This window comes from Quercus robur, chromosome 12 (genome assembly GCF_932294415.1).
Source record: "Quercus robur chromosome 12, dhQueRobu3.1, whole genome shotgun sequence".
NCBI classification, from domain to species: Eukaryota; Viridiplantae; Streptophyta; class Magnoliopsida; order Fagales; family Fagaceae; genus Quercus; species Quercus robur.
Window position 1 is genome coordinate 3552221 of NC_065545.1, and position 20044 is coordinate 3572264.

Below are 20044 nucleotides of genomic sequence, written 5' to 3' on the forward strand. Positions count from 1 at the left end.
AGAACATGGGACGAGGTGAAACCCAAGCTAAATACATAGCAAGTTTCATCCGTCCAGAACATAGGACGAGATGAAACCTAAATACAGAGGTCCATCCGTCCAGAACATAGGACGAAGATGAAACCCAAGCTAAATACATAGCAAGTTTCATCCGTCCAGAACATAGGACGAGATGAAACCTAAATACAGAGGTCCATCCGTCCAGAACATAGGACGAGATGAAACCCAAATACATAAGTCCATCCGTCCAGAACACAGGACGAGATGAAACCCATGCGAAAAATAAAGCATGATTCATCCGTCCAGAACATGGGACGAGATGAAAAGGGCATACTCGTCTAGACCCCAAGACGAGATGAATTCCCAAAAGTATTCGTCCGAAACGCAGACGAGCCAAGACTTCAAAATTAGCTTAACAATCCATTACCTTGGACGAGAAACGCTAAAAGTCTAATCATCCAGGACGACAAAATGATCGTCCATAATTTCGGAATGATGGAAAATCTAGCCAAAGGAATCAACATACTTTATCTTGGTGATGTAATAAAATTCACCCCCATGACCAAGATGAGGTGAACTGAATTCCTAGATGGACGAACCACATTGCTGATATAATAATAAAAAGTTCATACATAAAGCTGAAAACATATATATTCAAGCAACAATGGAAGTGAAAATAGAATTATTCATTTCTTTCATTTAAAGGGTGGACGACCAACGTCCAAAAACCCATTTAGTTTTGAATGTATATAAAGCTCGTCCACAATCCTGGACGAGATGATTGTACTTGCATGAGCTTTAAAATTAAAAAAAAAAAGAGAAGTAAAAAGCCCAAAACAACGGGCACTTCCATGAAAAGCAAATAAAAACAAATTCTCTAAGGAAATAGACTTCACTTGGGTTCGTCCTGAGTAACTTCAGTGTTAGCATCGTCCATGATGTTGACGTCCTCGGAACTCGTCTGCAACACAGAACTCTCTGTAGCAAGAGGAAGCTTGAACGAGTTAAAGTCCAAATCAGGATACGCGTCTTTGGCATCAGCACGGAAGTCTTCATAACCAGCTGCATAATGACTGTCTAGACGATTCTTATACTCGTCAGACTTCTTAAAAGCAGCAATTGCTTCTTCACGTGCCTTCTCCAAGGACGAGGTAAGCTCTGCAACTTGTCCTTCTAGATGGACGATGCGGGTATCCTTCTCTAAGTTGTCAGCTTTGAGCTCCTCAACATCGTTCTTCAGCTTCGTCTCGCTTCCCAGCAGACGATTAAAGTCCTCGGTCAACCTAATGACCTCCCCCTTCTTGGATAAGACCTCATGGCTTAGCTCCTTAGCCTTATCCTTGGCAGTCTTGGCCTCTGTAGCAAGCTCCTTGGCCTGGCAAGTCGCTGTATAAAACTTTGACATAGCCTGCATTTGGACGAAAAGGAGTTAGACATTTCATTCAAAGTTAAATGTTTACACACAAGGACGAGGAAAAAACTTACCTTGAAAAGGTCATGGATGCCAGAACGCTCAAACTCCTTCACTGACATGTTGTAACATTCGTTAACTTCATGATCAGTGACGATCCCTTTGAACGTCCTCCATGCATAACCCTCGTCCAGAACCAAATTAGAGGGACGATCAGAAGGCTCAGACGGGCTAGGCTTGTAAGAAGTTTTGGGAGCAGGAGGAGGATCAGACTGGACAGGATGAACTATTTGGACGGGCTCCACGTCCACAGGCTCGTCCAAGTTCACTGTTGGTGGTACGAACTTTGGAACCTTGGGAAGGGAATTCTTACTTGGTTTTTGCTTCTTGTGGCCACGACGACTGGGAAGGTCGTCCAGGTCCACATTGCTTGAAATACCCTTGGACTTCCTCTTCCCAGCCTGGACGGAAGCCACTTTGGGAGTTGGAGCAGCAACATCCTCGTCCCCGCTAGCCACTGTTTTTTCCTTGTTTTCCCTCATTGTGCTTATCCCTATGACGAGAAAAATTAATCAGAAAAATTTAAAAAAAAAAAAAGAAGAGCTGAAATAATAGAATATTATGGACGACACTTACTTCGACGAGTGACCTCCTCGTGACTTAGGTTCTCAGCCGTAGGAAGTGGACCAAGTCCCCAAGTTGCTAGACGACTAAGAGTAACTAAGTCGTGGAAAGTCCTTCCTGGAAAGGTGCGAACCACGTCTATCCGGTCCAAGGAAAACTTGTCCAAGCGTGGACGAACAACAGCTGCATCACCAAGATAAATGGTTAGACGAGTAACAGATAAGAAATTTTTAAGGGACAAACAGGGTAAAATGGAAAGAAAGACATACCCTCAGGACGAAGACGACCTAGAGGGCTGGTAAAAGGTGGGAAGAGGGGAATACCCACATCAGCTGGGTCCCCAACCCAATTTCCAGAAATAATAAAAAATTCTTTTTTCCAAAGCCGGTCAGACGAACTACGGCCCGTTATTAAACTGTAATATGTACCTCTGGACGAAAACTGGTAGAACCCAGCAGATTTTTTGATCTCTGAGGGCTTATAGCAGTAAAGGAACTCGTCCACTGTAATTGGATGGTTCCCTTCCAATGCCTCACGCCATAATACTTGCATGGCAACAATCGTCCTCCAGCCATTGGGGTTGAGCTGGTTTGGCCCAATACCCAACCTTTGGAGGAGTTCTCTGCAGAAAGAGTTTAAGGGAAACCTAAGGCCAGCTAATAGGTAAGAAGTATATACCCCTAAGCCAGAGGAAGGGGAACAACACCATTCACCAGGCTGGGGTAGACGAGGGTTAAGCTCTTTAGGGATTTGGTATCTATCTACAAGAGTTTTTAACTTAGCGCCGTCTAAGGTGGATGCTACCTCTGGGGCACAGCTATAGATTACATCCTCTTCGTCCTCCTCCTCGTCTTGAGGAGGACTAGATGGCTCTCTGGACGAACTAGCCTTAGATCCAGAAGCTGCCCTACGTCGTTGTTCCTGAAATTCCTCTAAAGGAATGCCAGGAACCCCAGACGAGTAATGCTCGTCTGAGGAATCACTACAGGACGAACTACCTATACTACCCTCACTCTCAGAGCCGTCCAGGTAGTCGTCTATCTCTCTCTCTAAACTAGACGATGAAGACATGTTTGGAATGTAGAAGACTTAAAATGAGAGCCTAAAAAAAAAAAAGAAAAGAAGAAATACCTGATGAAACTAGGACGAGAGCTAGACGAGAATCTTGGACGAATTGGCAGAAGAGAGAATGAGGAAAAAAGTGAGGGGCATGAAAGAGAATGTACTATTTATAGGCCCCAGCAACAGGGTCAACGAAACGACGTTCGCCACTCAGAGGCAGACACGTGGCGATTCTTTTGGGAAACGAGATCGACAGGACTGGCCAACCAACAATCTCGCGACACGTGGCGTACGAAAAAGTGAAATTTAGCCAAAATCACAACGATGTCCTGGACGACCCTTTGAACAAAGGGGCAACTGATAGAGAAGCGGAAAATAATCCATCTCCAGCTCGTCCAAATGGTTCGTCCAGAGCCTACAGCGCAGATTGATCCAAGAGTCAACCCAGAAGAAGGAGAGACGTCCATTAAATAACAGCACCACTCCATAAGTTTAAGTCTCCCAAGGACGAAAAGATCGTCCATGAGGTTCGTCCATGAGAAGTCGTCAAATATCCTTGGACGACTAAGCCACCCTACACCAGACGGACGAACCCTCAACACTTAGACTTTCAGCAACCCTCAACTATCTCGACAAACCCTTCGAATAAATTAACCTCCATTTAGCAGTTACCATTTTATATCCGTTGAGGGAGGTTACTCCGGAGTTGTTGGATTCCACAAAACCTGGGGAGGTTATCGAACAAATAACCGCCCCTGGCTCCCTATATAAGAGACCGGTCTGGACCCGACAGAGGTAAGTCTTTTCTCTCAGACACATTTCCAAAACACTTGGAACTTATTCTTCTACAAATCTAACTTCGCCATCGGAGGGGGTTCGACCGGTCTTCTCCGGTCTCCTCTTTTGATCGCATTCTCTTCCTTGCAGGCCATCAACCGCTTGAACAGCCCACCGAAGCCAGGCCATTCTACCTTACTGATTTCGAAGATTATCAGGTACACCACTGTAACTTATGGTAATTCTTTTTTTTTTTTTTTTTAGAAGCAAGTTGTGGCAATTCTAATCTTGATTTTTAATCTATGAAATTCTAATCTTGATTTTTAATCTACGAATTTTATTTGTTAATTATGGTAAGGTTTGTATAGTTCACACACTAAAACCTAATGAATATCAACTTTGGTGTTTGTTTGCATCTTGATTCTTTTACAAAAAGACCATTAATTTTTAGTTTGTTTATTTCTTTTTACTTCCTACTACTTAGAATGGTCCTCAGCCACATGGTAAGGTTGTTTTTGCTCACTTGGTAGGAACTTAAAACTATTTGCTGCTTTACTTATACTGACCAAACTCTATTGTGTTAGTTGGCTTATTTGAAAGTTCCTTCAGTCAATGTGTAATATATTATGTTATCTGTCTATCAAATCACATATACACTAATTTGCAAACTTTCTACATTTATTGTTAAGGTTTGTGGTAGAAATTTATTTGTTCTGTTAAGTCTCAGAATAGGCAAAGGAAAATGCAATCTTCTAATCTTAATGTTTTTAGATTTCTATTTGTATTCAAATTAAAGATGTGCATTTCAACATTTTATCAGGGACGCGCCTGGGAACCGAAAGATGGATGATTTTGTTGATGATAATTCAAGAATCTCATTCGGCCAGTTGATACTTATATTAGATGAACTCCATAAGGTATGCCACGTCTCATCTTGCTTCATTTGTTCTGTTCATTCTACTGCACATACCTAAGCTAGCATATAGATCATCTTTTAATTTGAATTAAATCTTTCTAAATCAAAGTAATGTTTCATGCCTTTGTAGTCAGCCAAAGAAAGCTGCATTGGTGATTGTGTGAATGTAAATGAGAGCAACATATAATGTATATTGGATATTCAAGTGATCAATGAGGTCGGAGGATCCACCACTTTCTGATATGCTTAGATATATTCTTATCATTATTAAGCCATGTGCCTGTGCGGTAACCTTTTCAGAATACTTTTTCTTTAGGAACAACCTTTTCAAATAACCCCATTTTCCAAAAGCTGAAAAATAAACTTTACCAATCTGGCACATAAGCATTTAAACATATTGTTATCCTATAAGCATTTAGACAATTTTGAAATTTTGCTATTACTGTTGTTGCTTCAAACAAACCTCATGTAAGTTCTGCATCTTGAAGATCAAGTAAAGAATACCTTAAGGGAAGATTTCTCGAAGAGAACTCCAATGAGAGTCTTCTTTCTGTAACAAATCCTGCATATTGGTGTTAGGTAAGCCTTTCCCTCTTTGTTTATGTGAGTTTTGTTTTGTTTTGTTTTGTTTTAATTACATATATAAACTTCCTTAACATTTTTCACATTACTTTTGTTGTTTTCTAAAATAAATTTGTTGTTTGGTGTTAATTTCCATATTTGATGTAGAAAGCTTTGTTGTTTTCTAAAATAAATTTGATGTTTGGTTTTTATTTCCCTATTTGATGCAGAAAACAAAATATTATAAACAATTATTCTTTTTTTCCTTCTATTCACTTATCTATTGTGCTTGGAAAGTCTTTCCCCTTTCATTTCAAAATGCATGACATCACCCCTCATCTTTATGATGATGTCATGATAGGTGATAAGTATCTTTATTTTACCTTAGGGTAGTAGTAATTTTTATTGTGAACATGATGTGATGATGCAATGATGAGTTCATTTTATTTTGGCTTCGGATAGTAGCCATTCTTATCGTGAACAAGGTCATTGACCTGATCAAACTACTTTGCAACAAGTTTAGCCCCCTATCTTGATCAATAAAACTGTTAAGCTTATTAATTTGATGCTTCATTTGTTGCTGGAATTGTACTGGAAAAGAAATAAATGTGAACAATATTAAGGCTTTTACTATTGTTCTTATTTTAAATTTTATGCTTGGTAAGCTTATCAGTTATCACGTTTAAACTTATGCTTATCCCTTCAAAGTATTTGCAATGTAAAAATTTGCTTTCAATTTTACTTCACCTTTTTTTTTAGGATCAAACTAAATAGTAAAAAATGGGTGGAAAGGTTATTAATTTGATGCTTCATTTGTTGCTATAATTGTACTGGAAAAGAAATAAATATGAACAATATTAAGGCTTTCACTATTGTTCTTATTTTAAATTTTTTTCTATTTAAGCTTATCAGTTATCACGTTTAAACTTATGCTTATCCCTTCAAAGTATTTGCAACGTAAAAATTTGCTTTCAATTTACTCCACCTTTTTTTTTTGGATCATCTTATTCTTATCCCACCTATTACCAAAATAAATTTAACAAAATAACTTTAAATTTTATATAACAATCCAATCTATCCAATTTTAAAGAATACTGTATTAGATAAGTTTAACCCGAACACAAAGTTTAGATTAATACATAACTCTCTCTTTTCTTATCTAATAAAGAAATTTAAAATTTTTTATTCTATATAGAACCAATCACAGAGTTTAGATTAATATATAACTCTCGCTTTTCTTTTCTTATCTAACAAAGAAATTTAAATCAACTAATAAAGTTTTTTTTTTTTTGGACTGAAATGATAGAACTAATAAAGAAATTTAAACTAATTACATTCTACTAATAACTGCTAAACCAAAAAAAAAAAAAAATTTCAGTATAAAACTATTATTGTTATAAATTATTCCCTTTACATATTAATAACTTATTAATGCTTATTTTATAGGTCCTACTCTCATCTTGTGTCCAAATCTGTGTTTGAAGCTATGACTTATGAGCTTTTGGAATGTTGGTAATAATGTTTTCATTGCCATAAAGCAAACAAGGTGTGGCCTTTATGTGTTATGTGGAATATCCTACATTTGTAATCAAAGAACATGTTTTTTTTTTTTTTAAACTATTTGTAATAGTTATTTAACTGATTATCCCGTGCATCGCATGGGTTAGCGACTAGTTTTATTAAAACTCGACCTCCAACAATAGACCACTTTGTTAATATTTATTATTATTATTATTTTTTAAATCAATGAAACCTCCATTGGCTGTCTCGTTATTCCAAAGAGTTTAATCACCCTGATGTATTGGAAGCTGGCAAAGACTAGTGTTCTAAAGACTTGGTAATGTCATCGCTGACCAGACTAATAGCCCATCTGATGGGTCTTAGCTGTGCTGAGTTGTGGCAAGTTTATGGGTCTTTGTTTTCTCTATCCATCAAGAGAGAGAGAAAGTTAAAGTGCTGTATGGGTCAATTTTTCGTAATTCTATCCAAAAAAAAAAAAAAACTTTAGACTTTCCAATATCTCAAAAAAGAAAAAAAAAAGAATCATTTTATATTATAAAGTTTAGGGGTCACCATCTAAAGTCTACTAAGAGCATCCACAATAGTGGAGCTAAATATTTAGCTATTTAGTTTCACCAAAAATTACTTTATCGATTTTACCTACACATATGCTGCAGTATTGAATCTATTTTAACTTTTAACACAATAAAATAATATAAACATCACAATAAAATATTATAACTACTACAATAAAATAATAAATCCCACTACCCAAAAAAACCAACTACAACCACCTCTACCATTAGCCACAACCACCACCACCAGTCCACAGTAGGAAAAAAAAAAAAAAAAAATTCTCCAATCTTTTTCCTCAGCCACGGCCACAACCACAACCACAACCACCACCACCACCACCACCACCATCAGTCCACAGCAGACAAAAAAAAAAAAAAAACCCACCACGAGCAAGTACTTCGATCACGTCGGTGAGCTGGGTCGGCAGAAGGGGTGGATCGGCGGCTTGGGAGACCGGAGTTGAGAGAAACCCACCACGAGCAAGCACTCCGATCATGTCAGTGAGCTGGGTCGGCAGAAGAGGTGGATCAATGACAGATCGGAGTTGAGAAAGTGAGAGACCGGAGTGAGAGGCTAGAGTGAGAGGCCGGAGTGAGAGACCGAAGTGAAAGAGTGAGCTTGAGAGTGATGTTCAGAGATGAGAGAGAGAGAGAGAGAGAGAGAGAGAGAGAGAGAGAAAGGCATTATTTTAATCAACCGGTTGATTAAAATAATTTTTTTTTTTTTTTGCTCTCAGAACAGTGCACATCTATTTTTAGATATGCACTGTAGCAGTGGAGCTAAAATTTTTAGATTTAGCTCCACTGCTGAAGCATTATTTTAGTAGCAGTGTAGCTAAAATATAGCAATATAGCTACACTGCTGCAAATGCTCTAATGTATAACCCTGTGCATATGTACGGAAACATTTAAAAACAATCACAATTACATTTATATAATTTAGAATTTAATTAGATCTAGATTCTTCTATTTTTGCATTCAATAATTTACTTGTCACAAAAATTAAAAAATTATATGGAACATGTAGGGACACAATTTTTGGAGCCCAAACCCCAATCGTGTGAAGTCTTGATCCAAAAAGCCAACACAATGAATTTTGTAGAGTATGGGTTTAAGAACTAAATTTAGATAAGTTAGACAGAGGCTTGCATGGGATAAAGGTACACATGAACAAGGACAAAAGCCATTACGTTGAAAAATCTCACAATTTGAGGAGATTCAAAGTTTAATTTATGTATACAGACCAGTACATTAGGGTTTCTTTGCATGCTACAGTATCCTCACCTATTTTTTCTACCCCCCTCCTTATGGGGGTTTCTATACATTATATAGGCCCTTCCTTACCATCTGGGCTTTACACTTGTTGATCATCCAAGTCTCCACTTGAGCACCCATCCCATCAGACACCTCTTTCAATCTTTTGTGAGTTGCGGTAGCTAAGGCAACACTGTTCAGGGGTCTTCTCTACATTAATGCGGCCAGGAAGGTAGTTGTAGTGCAATCAATGTGGTGGTGGTAGCTTTTGCTGAGATATTTTGTATTTCCTTCCTTTTCACGTATTTAGGGGATGGGTTTCAGTGGCTTGGATGTACCTCTGCTCCAGATTTTCAGTGTCCGAGGATGAATTCCTCCTCGGACCTTTTTTATTTGTTTCTCGTGATAAGGCTTAAAACGTGGATCACTGAGCCATGTTGCCTCCTCGGACAGGCCCAAGGCCCAACTCATTATTTTGGGCCGTTGCCCTCACAGAACACATGCACAAAATTGAACTCTAATTAAAATTCAATTTAGAATCTAATTGAATTTAAACTCTTTAATTTTTGCACCTAATAATTCACTTGACACATAAATTTAAAAATTAGATGAGATACATCATGCAAAATTAGTCTCTAGTTTAAATTTAATTGGATTTTCTCATAGGTTTGACTCTATATATATGTGTGTGTGTGTGTGTGTGTGTGTGTGTGTGTGACTTATAAACTTGAATTGTTTTAGTTATACAAAAAAAAAAAAAAAATGGCTCATAAATATAAAATCATTCAAAATTTATATTTTTTTTTTTTATAGTTTACTTATATTGGACTCCTCATTTTTTTACATTGAATTCACTCATTTGACACAAAAATTAAAAAATTTAAATTAGATGAGACACATGGTACAAAATTAAACTCTAATTGAAATCCAATTTTTACATTGAATTAACTCGTACAAAAATTTAAAAACTTAGATTAGATGGGACACATGGCGTTAAATTAGATTCTAATTTGAAATCTAATTGGATTTTCTTTCATGTTTACCTATTATTAAATATAGATATAGATTACACGGTCTAATTAATTAAAGATAATCAGACCGACCATAATCCCCAAAAGTTTCTTGCAATCTTGGATTGGGACTGAACATTACTAAATTCTCGCACCAAACTTCGTCTCTCTCGCAATAAACACTTGTACCAACTACCAATTGCCTCTTCAAGTTCAAAGACTTCAACCATATTGCATATGGGGTTTTCCCTCTGGAGTTCAGCACCACCATCCTCTTCTTTTTTTCATGCATGCATGCTTTTTTTTTTTCCTTTTTTTTTTTTTTTTTTTGCTTTTCATAGGCTTTTATTAATTCTTCTCAATAAATCAGTTACAACTATAAGATACCATCTCAACTATCTATTAAATAATTTCTTAATTACTTCTTTTGTTTTATATTTAAAAGAGTAATGTTGGAGATACAAACTTTTTTACAATTTTTTTTTTTTAACAAACTGTTGATGTGATGAGTAATTATTAATAAATGAAAAAGTAATGTTAATGGTAGAAATAGAAGAAAACCAATAAGAAACTGACTACATCAACAGTTTGTAAAAATGCTATAAAATAATTTATAACTATAACATTACTCTTTTTAAAAATCCAATACATCATTCAGTAATTTATTTTAAAAAATATATCAAATTTTTATAATTATGTAGTAATATTTCTTGGGAGACCACAATTCGATTCCCTATAACCACTCACATGATGCGCGATGTCAAATACTATAAAAAAATTTGAATGTATTTTTCTCATCACTAATTTTTTTGAGGTGAAATGACATAATTTATGGTCTGACAAATAACATTAAACCCGAGGTTATGAGTTTGAATCAAGAGAGTGTAGTTATAAGAGAGGGATGTTTGGAAAATCACAATTCAACTCAAAAAGCAAAAGCACTGTGTAAAGGTGGCGTTTATTGATATTACTAAAATATTGGAAACCACTCTCGAACCATCACACAGATTCCGACCCACTAAAAAGAGTGATTGATAATCTCGATAACCTAAACAAAAATGCAGAAGTGAGCGTACCCCAAAGCTCTCCTCTCTCCCCCTTTTTTAGCCAACACCATTTTGAACCTTGAAAGGGGGCAATGACCGTTGCTGTTGACGCTGCAGGAGCTTCCAACTAGCAAGGAAAGGAAGGATTTTGTCTTAAATAGATTCTCCAACAGGTGAGTTTCATCTGAACAATCAAACTTTAAGAAAGTTGGTGTTTTTGGCTTCCAATCGATCTTTTAGCAATCCATTGCATCTTTGGCAGAGGTAACCAAGTCAACCAGCTGGAGTTTCTATCCATTCAAAGTAAAATCACCACCTCTTCCTGTAACGAAGGTGCCTTCATTTTCTATCCCAGTAGGGCTGTTTGAAGTCTGATAAAAAAGAGTTTGGGAATGTCCCGCTTAGTTAACAAACATCGAGTTTAGAGTCGGGGCAGCATGAATACGAGACTATTGAAGTGAAGTTTGGAATCATTTTTGTTTTCTATCTTCAGATTACCAAATTGGAGAATCACCAAGGCCTTTCAACGATTCGACGCGCCCCCCTAAGCTAGACGCTTCACCTACCTGACCTCAGAGAGAATAGAATGGTTGCTTTGCCCTCTCACAGAGCCATCGGTTTCCCTGATAGAAAGAATCAAACGTCGAATGGTCCGAATGAATGCAACATCAGGAGCCGAGTTAACTTCACTCCTGGTGACCTGCCGTCGTAACAGCACTGTGGGTGGTGGGTACGCTTTCGGAAAATCATTGCAAAACTTACCTAATCAATGAAACAAAAAACCAGAGTCAAAAGGTACTTTTGAAAAATCTTGGCTAGCTATTGGGATTTAAAAAGCATATTCCTTTTCGACTTTTAAAAAAAGAAATTAAAAAACACACACACACAGAAAAATGGTTGTTAGGCTTTCTGCTGGAAAATCTTTTTTTTTTTTTTTTTGGGGGAGTGTAGGGTCTTGTATGATTGCATCATCAACTTTAGATTTTGCAATATCTCAAAAGAAATAAAAATAATATAATAAACTTCAGATTTTGCAATATTGATGAAATTCACAAATGGGTTCCAACTCCCAACCAATCATTTAAAAGCAAAGAGCATTTATAAATTCCAATCAACACGATCATAGCGCAATTAGTGAGCCTTTATTTTTTTGGTCACGATACCGGTACTTAGGGGTGGCAAAATCTGACACGACCTGTGAATCTGATACGACTAACTCGTTTATAAACAAGTCATGGGTTGAGACTAAATGGGTTCGGGTCATATTCGGGTCGACATGACTGACCCGTTTAATAAACGAGTCATGTTCGTATTCAACATGGGAACCCGTCTGACCTGTTTAACCTGTTTAGATAATAAAGGTATTAAATTTTGTTATTATTACTTAATTTTTTGTTGTAATTATATGTTTCTTATTATATTTATGGTTGTAATTTTATTTTAATTTTAGATGTATAGAAATTGATAATAGATTATTTAGGTCATATAGGACCTATTAATCAAACAGGTTATTAAACGGGTTTTTGTATTAATTTTTACATGACTTATTAATTAAACAGGTTAAACGTGTCGGGTTATGGTTGAGGATTCTTGACACATTTACTAAATAGGTCGGGTTCGAGTCAACCCATATAGCAGAGTACTTATGGCTTGACACGACACGAACCCGACCCACGAACACGAATTGACACCCCTACTAGTACCTTTAAGGCAATTGTTAATAAACAATATTAGAAAAGTTTTGATATTATTTTTATAAGAAATATAAAAAAGCTATCAACAAAATTAATTATTTTATAATTTTCTTATAAAATATTTTTAATAGTAATTTTTAAACCAATACTCTTAACCCTTAAGGCATGCTTTAACATTTTCTTTTAATTTAATAACAGATATTATAGAATTACACTTTATGACCTCCGCTTAGACTTTATGATGATTGTCTTCTTTTTTATCAGATTATGACACCAATTAAATTTTTATATTGGATCAGCCAACTTATTATTGATTACCAACAATTGGAAACTTGAATTAAATAATACAGACAAAAAAATTATGATGTTACCTAAAGTTAAGACGTTAATTAGTGTTTTGTCTTTGATGTTTCAAATGAGTAATTATAGTCCATAAAATTTTAAAAATAAGTTATATTGATCATTTTATTTGATTCTTTCAATTTTTTTGTGAAAGCAATGAGATGACCTATTTTTAATAACATGACATTTATTTATTTTATTTAAAAATAAATAAAGTGGCTTTATCCAATCCACTCACACATATCCCATCATTGAGTAACTATGGAAATAAAATACTTACAGCTAAAAACCTGTCACTGTAATGCTCTTCCAATAACTCTATAGTCACAAAATATTTTGGTTTTACTGAGTGATAAATTGAGAATCGTATTTAAAAATAAAAGGTAGTACTGTAGTAGATCCAAATGACTAAGTCTACTTCTTAAATTTAAGGAAAAATTACACTTTACCACCTTAAACTATACTCAAGATTACACTTTGCACCATAAACTATTCGAATGCACATTTTGCACCCTAAATTTTGACATTTGTTACATTTTGCACCCCAAAGTTAGTTTTACTACTATGTTAGACAAAAATTGATAGCATGTGATTTTAGATTAGATGACACATAGTTTAAAGACAAAAACACCCTCTTCCCAATAAATTAAAAACAAAAGCTCTTTCACGTGCGTAGCATATCATCTTCCCCAAATCAAAAATCTATCTATCCTAAATCCTCAAACAGCTCTCACGTATGCGTGTCCAGCAACTCCTCTTCTCCTTTCACAAGTTCCAGGTACTAAACCACCATGATGCAACATTTTATAAGTGGGAAAAGAGGGAAAAGGTACTTTTGTATTCTAATACAACTATGGCATTAGAGGACGTACACACCTATAGTATAAAAAAAATGTTATCTTCTTTCTTTTTAAAATATACATTGAAGTATTGATGAAGCTTTGAACCAATAAGGTATCAGTTTTCCTCTTTAGAGTCAAAAAGAACATCTCGTACTCAAAAATTTCAATACATTTAAGGGTCGATCACAATGTGAACTGCTTGTACCATCGCAAGACTTGTCCTTAGGCACACTTAAGGACTTGAGTGGCGGTGTAGAATCTGTAGATAGTAGACCCCCTTGTTCACTTCCTTAGCATAGAACGAGCTATGGCTGGCTGCAATTGCTGCATCCTCCATTGTTGTATTAGGTGCTGCAACAGATTTTTGATTTGAGGGAGGAGGAGATGCAACACATGAGAAAGTTTTTGTTTTTAATTGATTGAGAAGAGGGTATTTTTATCTTTAAATTGTGTGCTATCTAAGCAAAAATCATGTGCAAGTCATGCGCTTTCAATTTCTATCTAACATAACAGTAAAACTAACTTTGGAGTGCAAAGTATAACAAATATCAAAGTTTAGGGTGCAATATGTGTATTCGAATAGTTTAGGGTGCAAAGTGTAATTTAGGGTATAGTTTAGGGTGATAAAGTGTAATTTCTCCCAAAATTTAGCTACAAAATTGGTTGTAACTTAAGGTTACAAACTTACTTAATAAAATAAATATTACTACATATTTTGAAAATCTAACCGTTAAATTGCATGTTCTTTACATTCTTAATAGGCATGTCAAATTTTGTGTCAATCAGATATTATTTACTATATGATCTATAAACTTATATTTTATACATAATTTTAAACTGCAAAAACGTGCAGTTTTAACAATTTATTGATGACATAGTTATTGATATTTAATTTTCTATAAATTTTGCAAGTATGAAGGATATAAGAAGAAGATGTAATCCAATAATAGATTTATCAAAATTCACTTTCAATAAAAAGATATGGGGTAAGTTGATAGCCTTAGGTTACAACCAATTTTGTAACTAAATTTTGTCCCTAAATTTTCTTAACTACAAAAAAGTTGTGAGATAAATTGTAGTGGAAAAATTTTGACAACACTTTCACGTGAAATAGAAAAAGCTATCAACAACATTTATTTTTTTAGAGAAATGATATGTCCACAACATTTTTACAACAAATTATAAGTGACAAGTTGTTACTGGTTGTTATTGTTGGAGCAAAAATGTAATCTTAGTGTTAGGTTCAAAATTTGAATCAATAACAACTAACTACCTATAATTTTTTATGAAAATATTATAGACATAACACATCTCTTTATTTTATCATTCTCCTAATAAGATGTTTCTAAAAATAGCCCTAAATTGTATTCCTACATTTTCTCAACTAGGAAACTAAAAAAAACCTCTTATTTTGCTGAAAACTGAAAATTGAAAACACTGTAACAAAATAATTTTTAAATATATAAATAGTATCGTGGGCCTCATTTTTAATATTTTTTTATGAATAAAGTAGTTGAGGATCTCGTAAACAATATATAAATAGCGTTATATGTCTCCTGAAACAGTAAAATGTATGCATAAAAAAATTAAAAAATAAAAGAAAAGAAAAGAGGAAACGCGCAAACGCAAACGCTGAATCCAATCATATACTCAAGAAATATGGCCGGGCTTGAAGAGTATATTCAATCGCATATTCAGAGAAAGAGAGTCCGTACCACTTGGACCGAATCAGCGGTGAGGCAAGTGGCAACACAGACATTATTGAAACCATCAGCATCACTATTACGCACGTTTTTCGTGTTGAAAAACAGTTGTCCCGTGTACAGTTTAAAATTAGGTACCACAATACAGTCAATACTATTCTCACATTCAGCGATATTCAAACAGATGTGACTTCTACTTTAAGTTGCGTTTGGATTGGGCTGATACGTCTGCGTCTGCGTTTTGTTTGCTTTTTTTTTTTTTTTTTTTTTAACGCGTTTTTCCAGATTGTGGCTACTGTTCATGTACTGTTCAATGAACAGTAGCCGCAAACTTTGACTTTTCAAACTTTTTTGGACCAATTAGTGCACATCGTGTACTGTTTATGGACCCACAAATTTCACTTTTCAACAACTTTTTTATTACAAATGGGTCTCACGGTACTATTTACACATTTAAAAATTATTTCGCTATAGTGTTTTTCAGTTTTCAGTTTCAGTTTTCAGTTTTCAGCTGTATCCAAACGGACCCTTAATCTCCGCGTTTATCACTCTCCCCACCACTCTCACTTCCATTTCTAAGCTCCTTTCTTCTTTACCACCACATCGTCCTTTTCGTCTTCGAACTACTCTTCAACCTACAATTCTCTGCCCCTCTTCTTCTCTCTCTATTTCAGGTGCTCTCTCTCTGTCTCTCTATGGATTTTCTTTTAGCTTTGATTTGCTTCGTAGACTGATTAGTAATTTCTGAATTAGTTTTTACAATGATTTGGAGCTTCAAATGCGTTGGTGATTTGGTTTTAGGAATTTACGTTTTGGTTGTGCTAATATTTGCCTATGTTTGACTATTGTATTGTTTTGTTTGGATTTTAGATTTAGATTTAGATCTTTCATTCATGGTTCCAGGTAATGATTGAACAAGTGATAATTATTTACGATCTATTCTGCCAAAGTTTATTGGTATTTTCTTTATTATTGATTCCAACCTGGTGTGTAACACTTGCTTTGCATCACGTTTGCTTTTGTTAGTTATAATTACAAGGCTGTAAGAGCATCTCCAAGAGCTTCTGTATCCGGGTATATTAGCTAAAATTTGGAGAATTTGTGCACTGTTTATGCTCCTGTTCATGCTCCAACAGCTTAGCTATATCTGGAAATTTTTTTTTGCTAATGAACAGTAGCTCATCAGATCTGATGAGTTACTGTACATTAGCAACTGAATTTCTTGCATTAAAATATTATACGAACTCCTTATTTTATCAATTCTTTCTCTCTCATCCGGATTTCTTTTTTTCTCTCATTCTCTCCGTTGCCGTTGCTTTTTTTTTTTCCTCATAAACCAAATGAAATCAGAAAAAATAAAAGAAAAAAGAGAAAAGAGAGAGACCTGTTCATGAGCAAAAGAACTAATCCAAACACAAACCACAAAACAAAATCCAATTCTTAAAATAAATTTGAATCAGAACAAGCAAGTATGAAAAAAAAAAAAAAAAAGCCGATCTAACCCAGCCTGGCGGTGGAGATGCATGCGGTGGAGCGGCCAAGCCGATCTCTCCCAGTCTTTCTCCTCTCTCTCTATCTCTGTCTCTGTCTTTTCTCCAATGAGAAGAACAAATTTTTTTTTTTGAGGAACAGAGGAGCAAATGAGATGTTGCTGGAAGGTTCTGGAGGAGAAAAGGAGAAAAAGAAATAAAAGAAGGGGGATAGAGGACACGTGTGTGGAGGAGAATGAAATGAAAGAATAAAAAATCCTAATTAAGAAATTTTACCACAATATTTTCACAATAAATTTTAAGTAACAAATTGTTATTAGTTAATATTGGCAGGAAAAAAGATAATTTCAGTGGTGAGTTCAAATTAGAATTAGTAACAACTTTTCACATAAATTTTGTTGTGAAAGTATTGCAAAAAATGTTGTAAATATAACACTTTTCATTAAAAAATATAATTGTTGGGAATAAATATAGGAAAAATAAATGATGATAGAGAATGAATAAAGAATGAATGAAGAAATAATATTTAAATGAGATAGAGAATGGGATAGAGAATTTGTTGGAAGTGTATTTGAAAAAGTGGGTATGTAAAAGCTAAATGTCACTGTTAATTCTCCAAATAGTACAAAAATTTGCTAAAACTGTTGGAGATGCTCTAAACCCAAGGGTTGGCCGAGTTAGTTGGGTTCTCAGTCTCAAGATGCTTGTGCTGGGCTCAATTGGGTGTGCTCTTTAGTTCGAGTCTTGCTACCTGCACTTTGAAAAGAATTTCTTGGGCCAGTGATTTACTCTTTTGTGGGCCCACTTAATGCGAACAGTGATTAATCTCCGGTTAAAAGTCTTGAGAATACACTGTGCGAGGGCAAAAAGAAAAAAAATTACAAGGCTATAACCCAGTGGGATTGGCCAAGTGGTTGAGCACTCAGTCTCAAAGTGGCTGTTTTGGGTTTGACTAGGAGCTCCTTAGTTCAAGTCCGGGCAACAGCACTTTGAAAAAAATCCTTGGGTTAGCGATTTATCCTGCTATGGACCCACCCGTTGCGAACAATGATTAATTTCTGGTTAAAAACTTTGAGGAACATGGTGGAAAAAAAAAATTTACAAGGCTGTGATTGATTGTGACATTTGTTATTGCTTTTGGGTCTTTATTCTATTGCTTTATTAGTTAATATTATATTCAGTACCTGGCCATTTTTTTATTAGCGTAGAAGAACCTAATTGGTACATTCTGTGAAGCACAGTGATTGGAATATGGTTTTCACTTTTTGTTGATACTTTATGTACATGGAAAATTGGCAATATGATCTTATACCTTTTCTGTTGGTTGTCTACTTTTATGACTGCAGACATGGATGCCACCGGAGGTCAAAGCCTGTACCCATTGCACCGTACTAAAACTCTTCACCTGGTATGCATATATGACACAGCTACGCATTCATTTTGGAGATTATTTCTTGGGGTATTTTTTTTTTTTTAATTATTAATTTGTACTTTGAGAAGAGTTTTGGTCTAATTAAGCCATGTATACAGGTAAGGCATGCCCAAGGGATTCACAATGTGGAAGGAGAAAAGAACCATGATGCATTATTATCTTATGATCTCTTTGACGCAAACCTTAGCCCACTTGGCTGGAAACAGGTAGCAGCTTCGTTAATTATGTTGTAATTGTTAATTTGTTGCAACTCTGTTCTTAATAAGTTGTTAAAAACTAGGAGTGTGTAAAAAACCCGCCAACCCGTCAAACCCGATTCGACCCAACCCAACCTGTCGGTTTTTAGGGCTTGGTGGGTTGGGTTGGGTTACAAAATTTTTTTTATACCAGGTCGGGTTGGGTTTGGGTCATAAAATTACAAACCCGACCCGACCCACTCATATTTTAATATATGTTTAAAATATATTATATATTTAATAAATTTAAAAAAAAAAAAAAAAACTAGCTGTAAAGCACTTCTTCGATTTCTACTATCATATATAATATAAAATCCTATTAGTTCTTTTAATATATATTTAAATGTATTATATAATTAATAATAATAATAAAATTTTAAAATTTTAGATATATTTTGTTTATAATTGAGTTAGGAACTCATGTGTATTTTATTTATAAGTGAATTAGGATACTAGTTCATTTATATTTTGTTTATCAACTCAATTGGATACTTAATAAGTTGTTAAAAACTAGGGGTGTGCAGAAAACCCGCCAACCTGCCAAACCCGACCCAACCCAACCCGGTGGGTTGGGTCGGTTTTTAGGGCTTAATGGGTTAGGTTGGGTTACAAAATTTTTTTATAGCGGGTCGGGTTGGGTTTGGGTCATAAAATTACAAACCCGTCAAACCCGATCCGACTCGACCCACCCATATTTTAATATATGTTTTGTGGGGGCTGGTTAATCAATAATTATTAAAACCGAGCTAACTGGGCTTGTGGCCCATCCGAGGATGTAAAACCGTCCGAGGAGGCCCATATAAGGTTATAAAGGGAACCAAATGAAAAAAGGAGTAGATATCACATGAGATGGGTCCAGTATTCATCCGAGGACAAAATCCTTCTCGACAATATGTGTCCGAGGACGACCTGAACGCCATATTGTTACAAACACACTTCAGAGCTACATTACCACTAAAGGTGGGACATGGGACCAAGGGTAAGAAAGAAAAGATAAATAAATATCTTGAACAACTGCTGCCTCCGCATTTATTGCCTCTCAACCAACTCTCTGGCCGCATTAATGTGGAAGTGATGCCTGAACAGTGATGAAGCAGCCTTACAGCTGCTGGTTGTAGGTTCCAGGAAGTGTTGGATGGGACAGAAAGGGATTCCCCGAATCCAACTTACACGTATGTGGTGAAGATAACACCAAGAGGGCAGTATATAATATGGAAGAATGCATTGAGAGAGAGGGATCGAAACTTCTGAACAATTGATGCCTAGAAGAAAATCTCATGAAATAAAGAACTTAGCTTACTTCAATGATAAATTGATCGTGATATTTATGTTAATCCATCTAGAAACATTAAGTTTAATCGTTTTTCTTTTGAAGTTAATCTAGTTCTTTGACATCCACGCTCTACAAATTTATTGTTTGGACCTTTAGCGTTCGAACCCAATACGAGTTTGGGATCGTTACAGATTGAGTCCTTACAATTGGCGCCGTCTGTGGGAAGAGCTTGATTTAGATTAAAAGAAATTCGGTTCAACGTTCATGATGGAGGAAGCAGGTCCACATCACTACGC

The 20044-nt window shown here is 35.5% G+C and overlaps 2 protein-coding genes and 1 long non-coding RNA gene across 5 annotated transcripts in view; 2 read left to right on the forward strand and 1 right to left on the reverse strand.

The window, feature by feature from the left end:
• The window catches only part of LOC126709516 (phosphoglycerate mutase-like protein 1), a 79477-nt gene that overhangs the window by 43806 nt on the left and 15627 nt on the right, over positions 1-20044 (forward strand). Inside the window, exons 1-3 of one of the 2 annotated variants that reach the window (XM_050409790.1) lie at positions 15826-15991; positions 18154-18215; positions 18338-18445. In XM_050409790.1, the coding sequence (XP_050265747.1) occupies positions 18156-18215; positions 18338-18445 (168 nt within the window). In that variant the 5' untranslated portion in view covers positions 15826-15991; positions 18154-18155. Of the gene's footprint in view, positions 1-15825; positions 15992-18153; positions 18216-18337; positions 18446-20044 lie in introns of those variants that run through there. The other variant, XM_050409788.1, reaches the window with a different exon arrangement.
• Positions 672-3106, reverse strand: LOC126708908 (uncharacterized). The gene is made up of 4 exons (XM_050408906.1): positions 2464-3106; positions 2048-2218; positions 1486-1964; positions 672-1408 (listed from the first exon to the last, which is right to left on the reverse strand). The coding sequence occupies exons 1-4, from the start codon at positions 3104-3106 to the stop codon at positions 893-895; spliced, it is 1809 nt and encodes a 602-aa protein (XP_050264863.1). The 3' UTR covers positions 672-892.
• On the forward strand, positions 4700-6959 carry LOC126709517 (uncharacterized). 2 transcript variants are annotated; one of them, XR_007649411.1, is made up of 3 exons: positions 4700-4791; positions 5279-5369; positions 6798-6959. It is a non-coding gene; the product is annotated as an uncharacterized LOC126709517 (long non-coding RNA). The 2 variants fall into 2 exon arrangements; XR_007649410.1 differs by lacking the exon at positions 4700-4791 and having other exon boundaries at positions 5228-5369.

Excerpts from the sequence above, each read along its gene's own strand:
- LOC126708908 (XM_050408906.1), bottom strand. The coding sequence starts at position 3,106 with ATGTCTTCATCGTCTAGTTTAGAGAGAGAGATAGACGACTACCTGGAC. Across the intron at positions 1,965-2,047 it reads CGAGGAGGTCACTCGTCGAA|GGATAAGCACAATGAGGGAA; the intron begins GTAAGTGTCGTC and ends TTCTCGTCATAG. Across the intron at positions 1,409-1,485 it reads GCATCCATGACCTTTTCAAG|GCTATGTCAAAGTTTTATAC; the intron begins GTAAGTTTTTTC and ends GTCCAAATGCAG.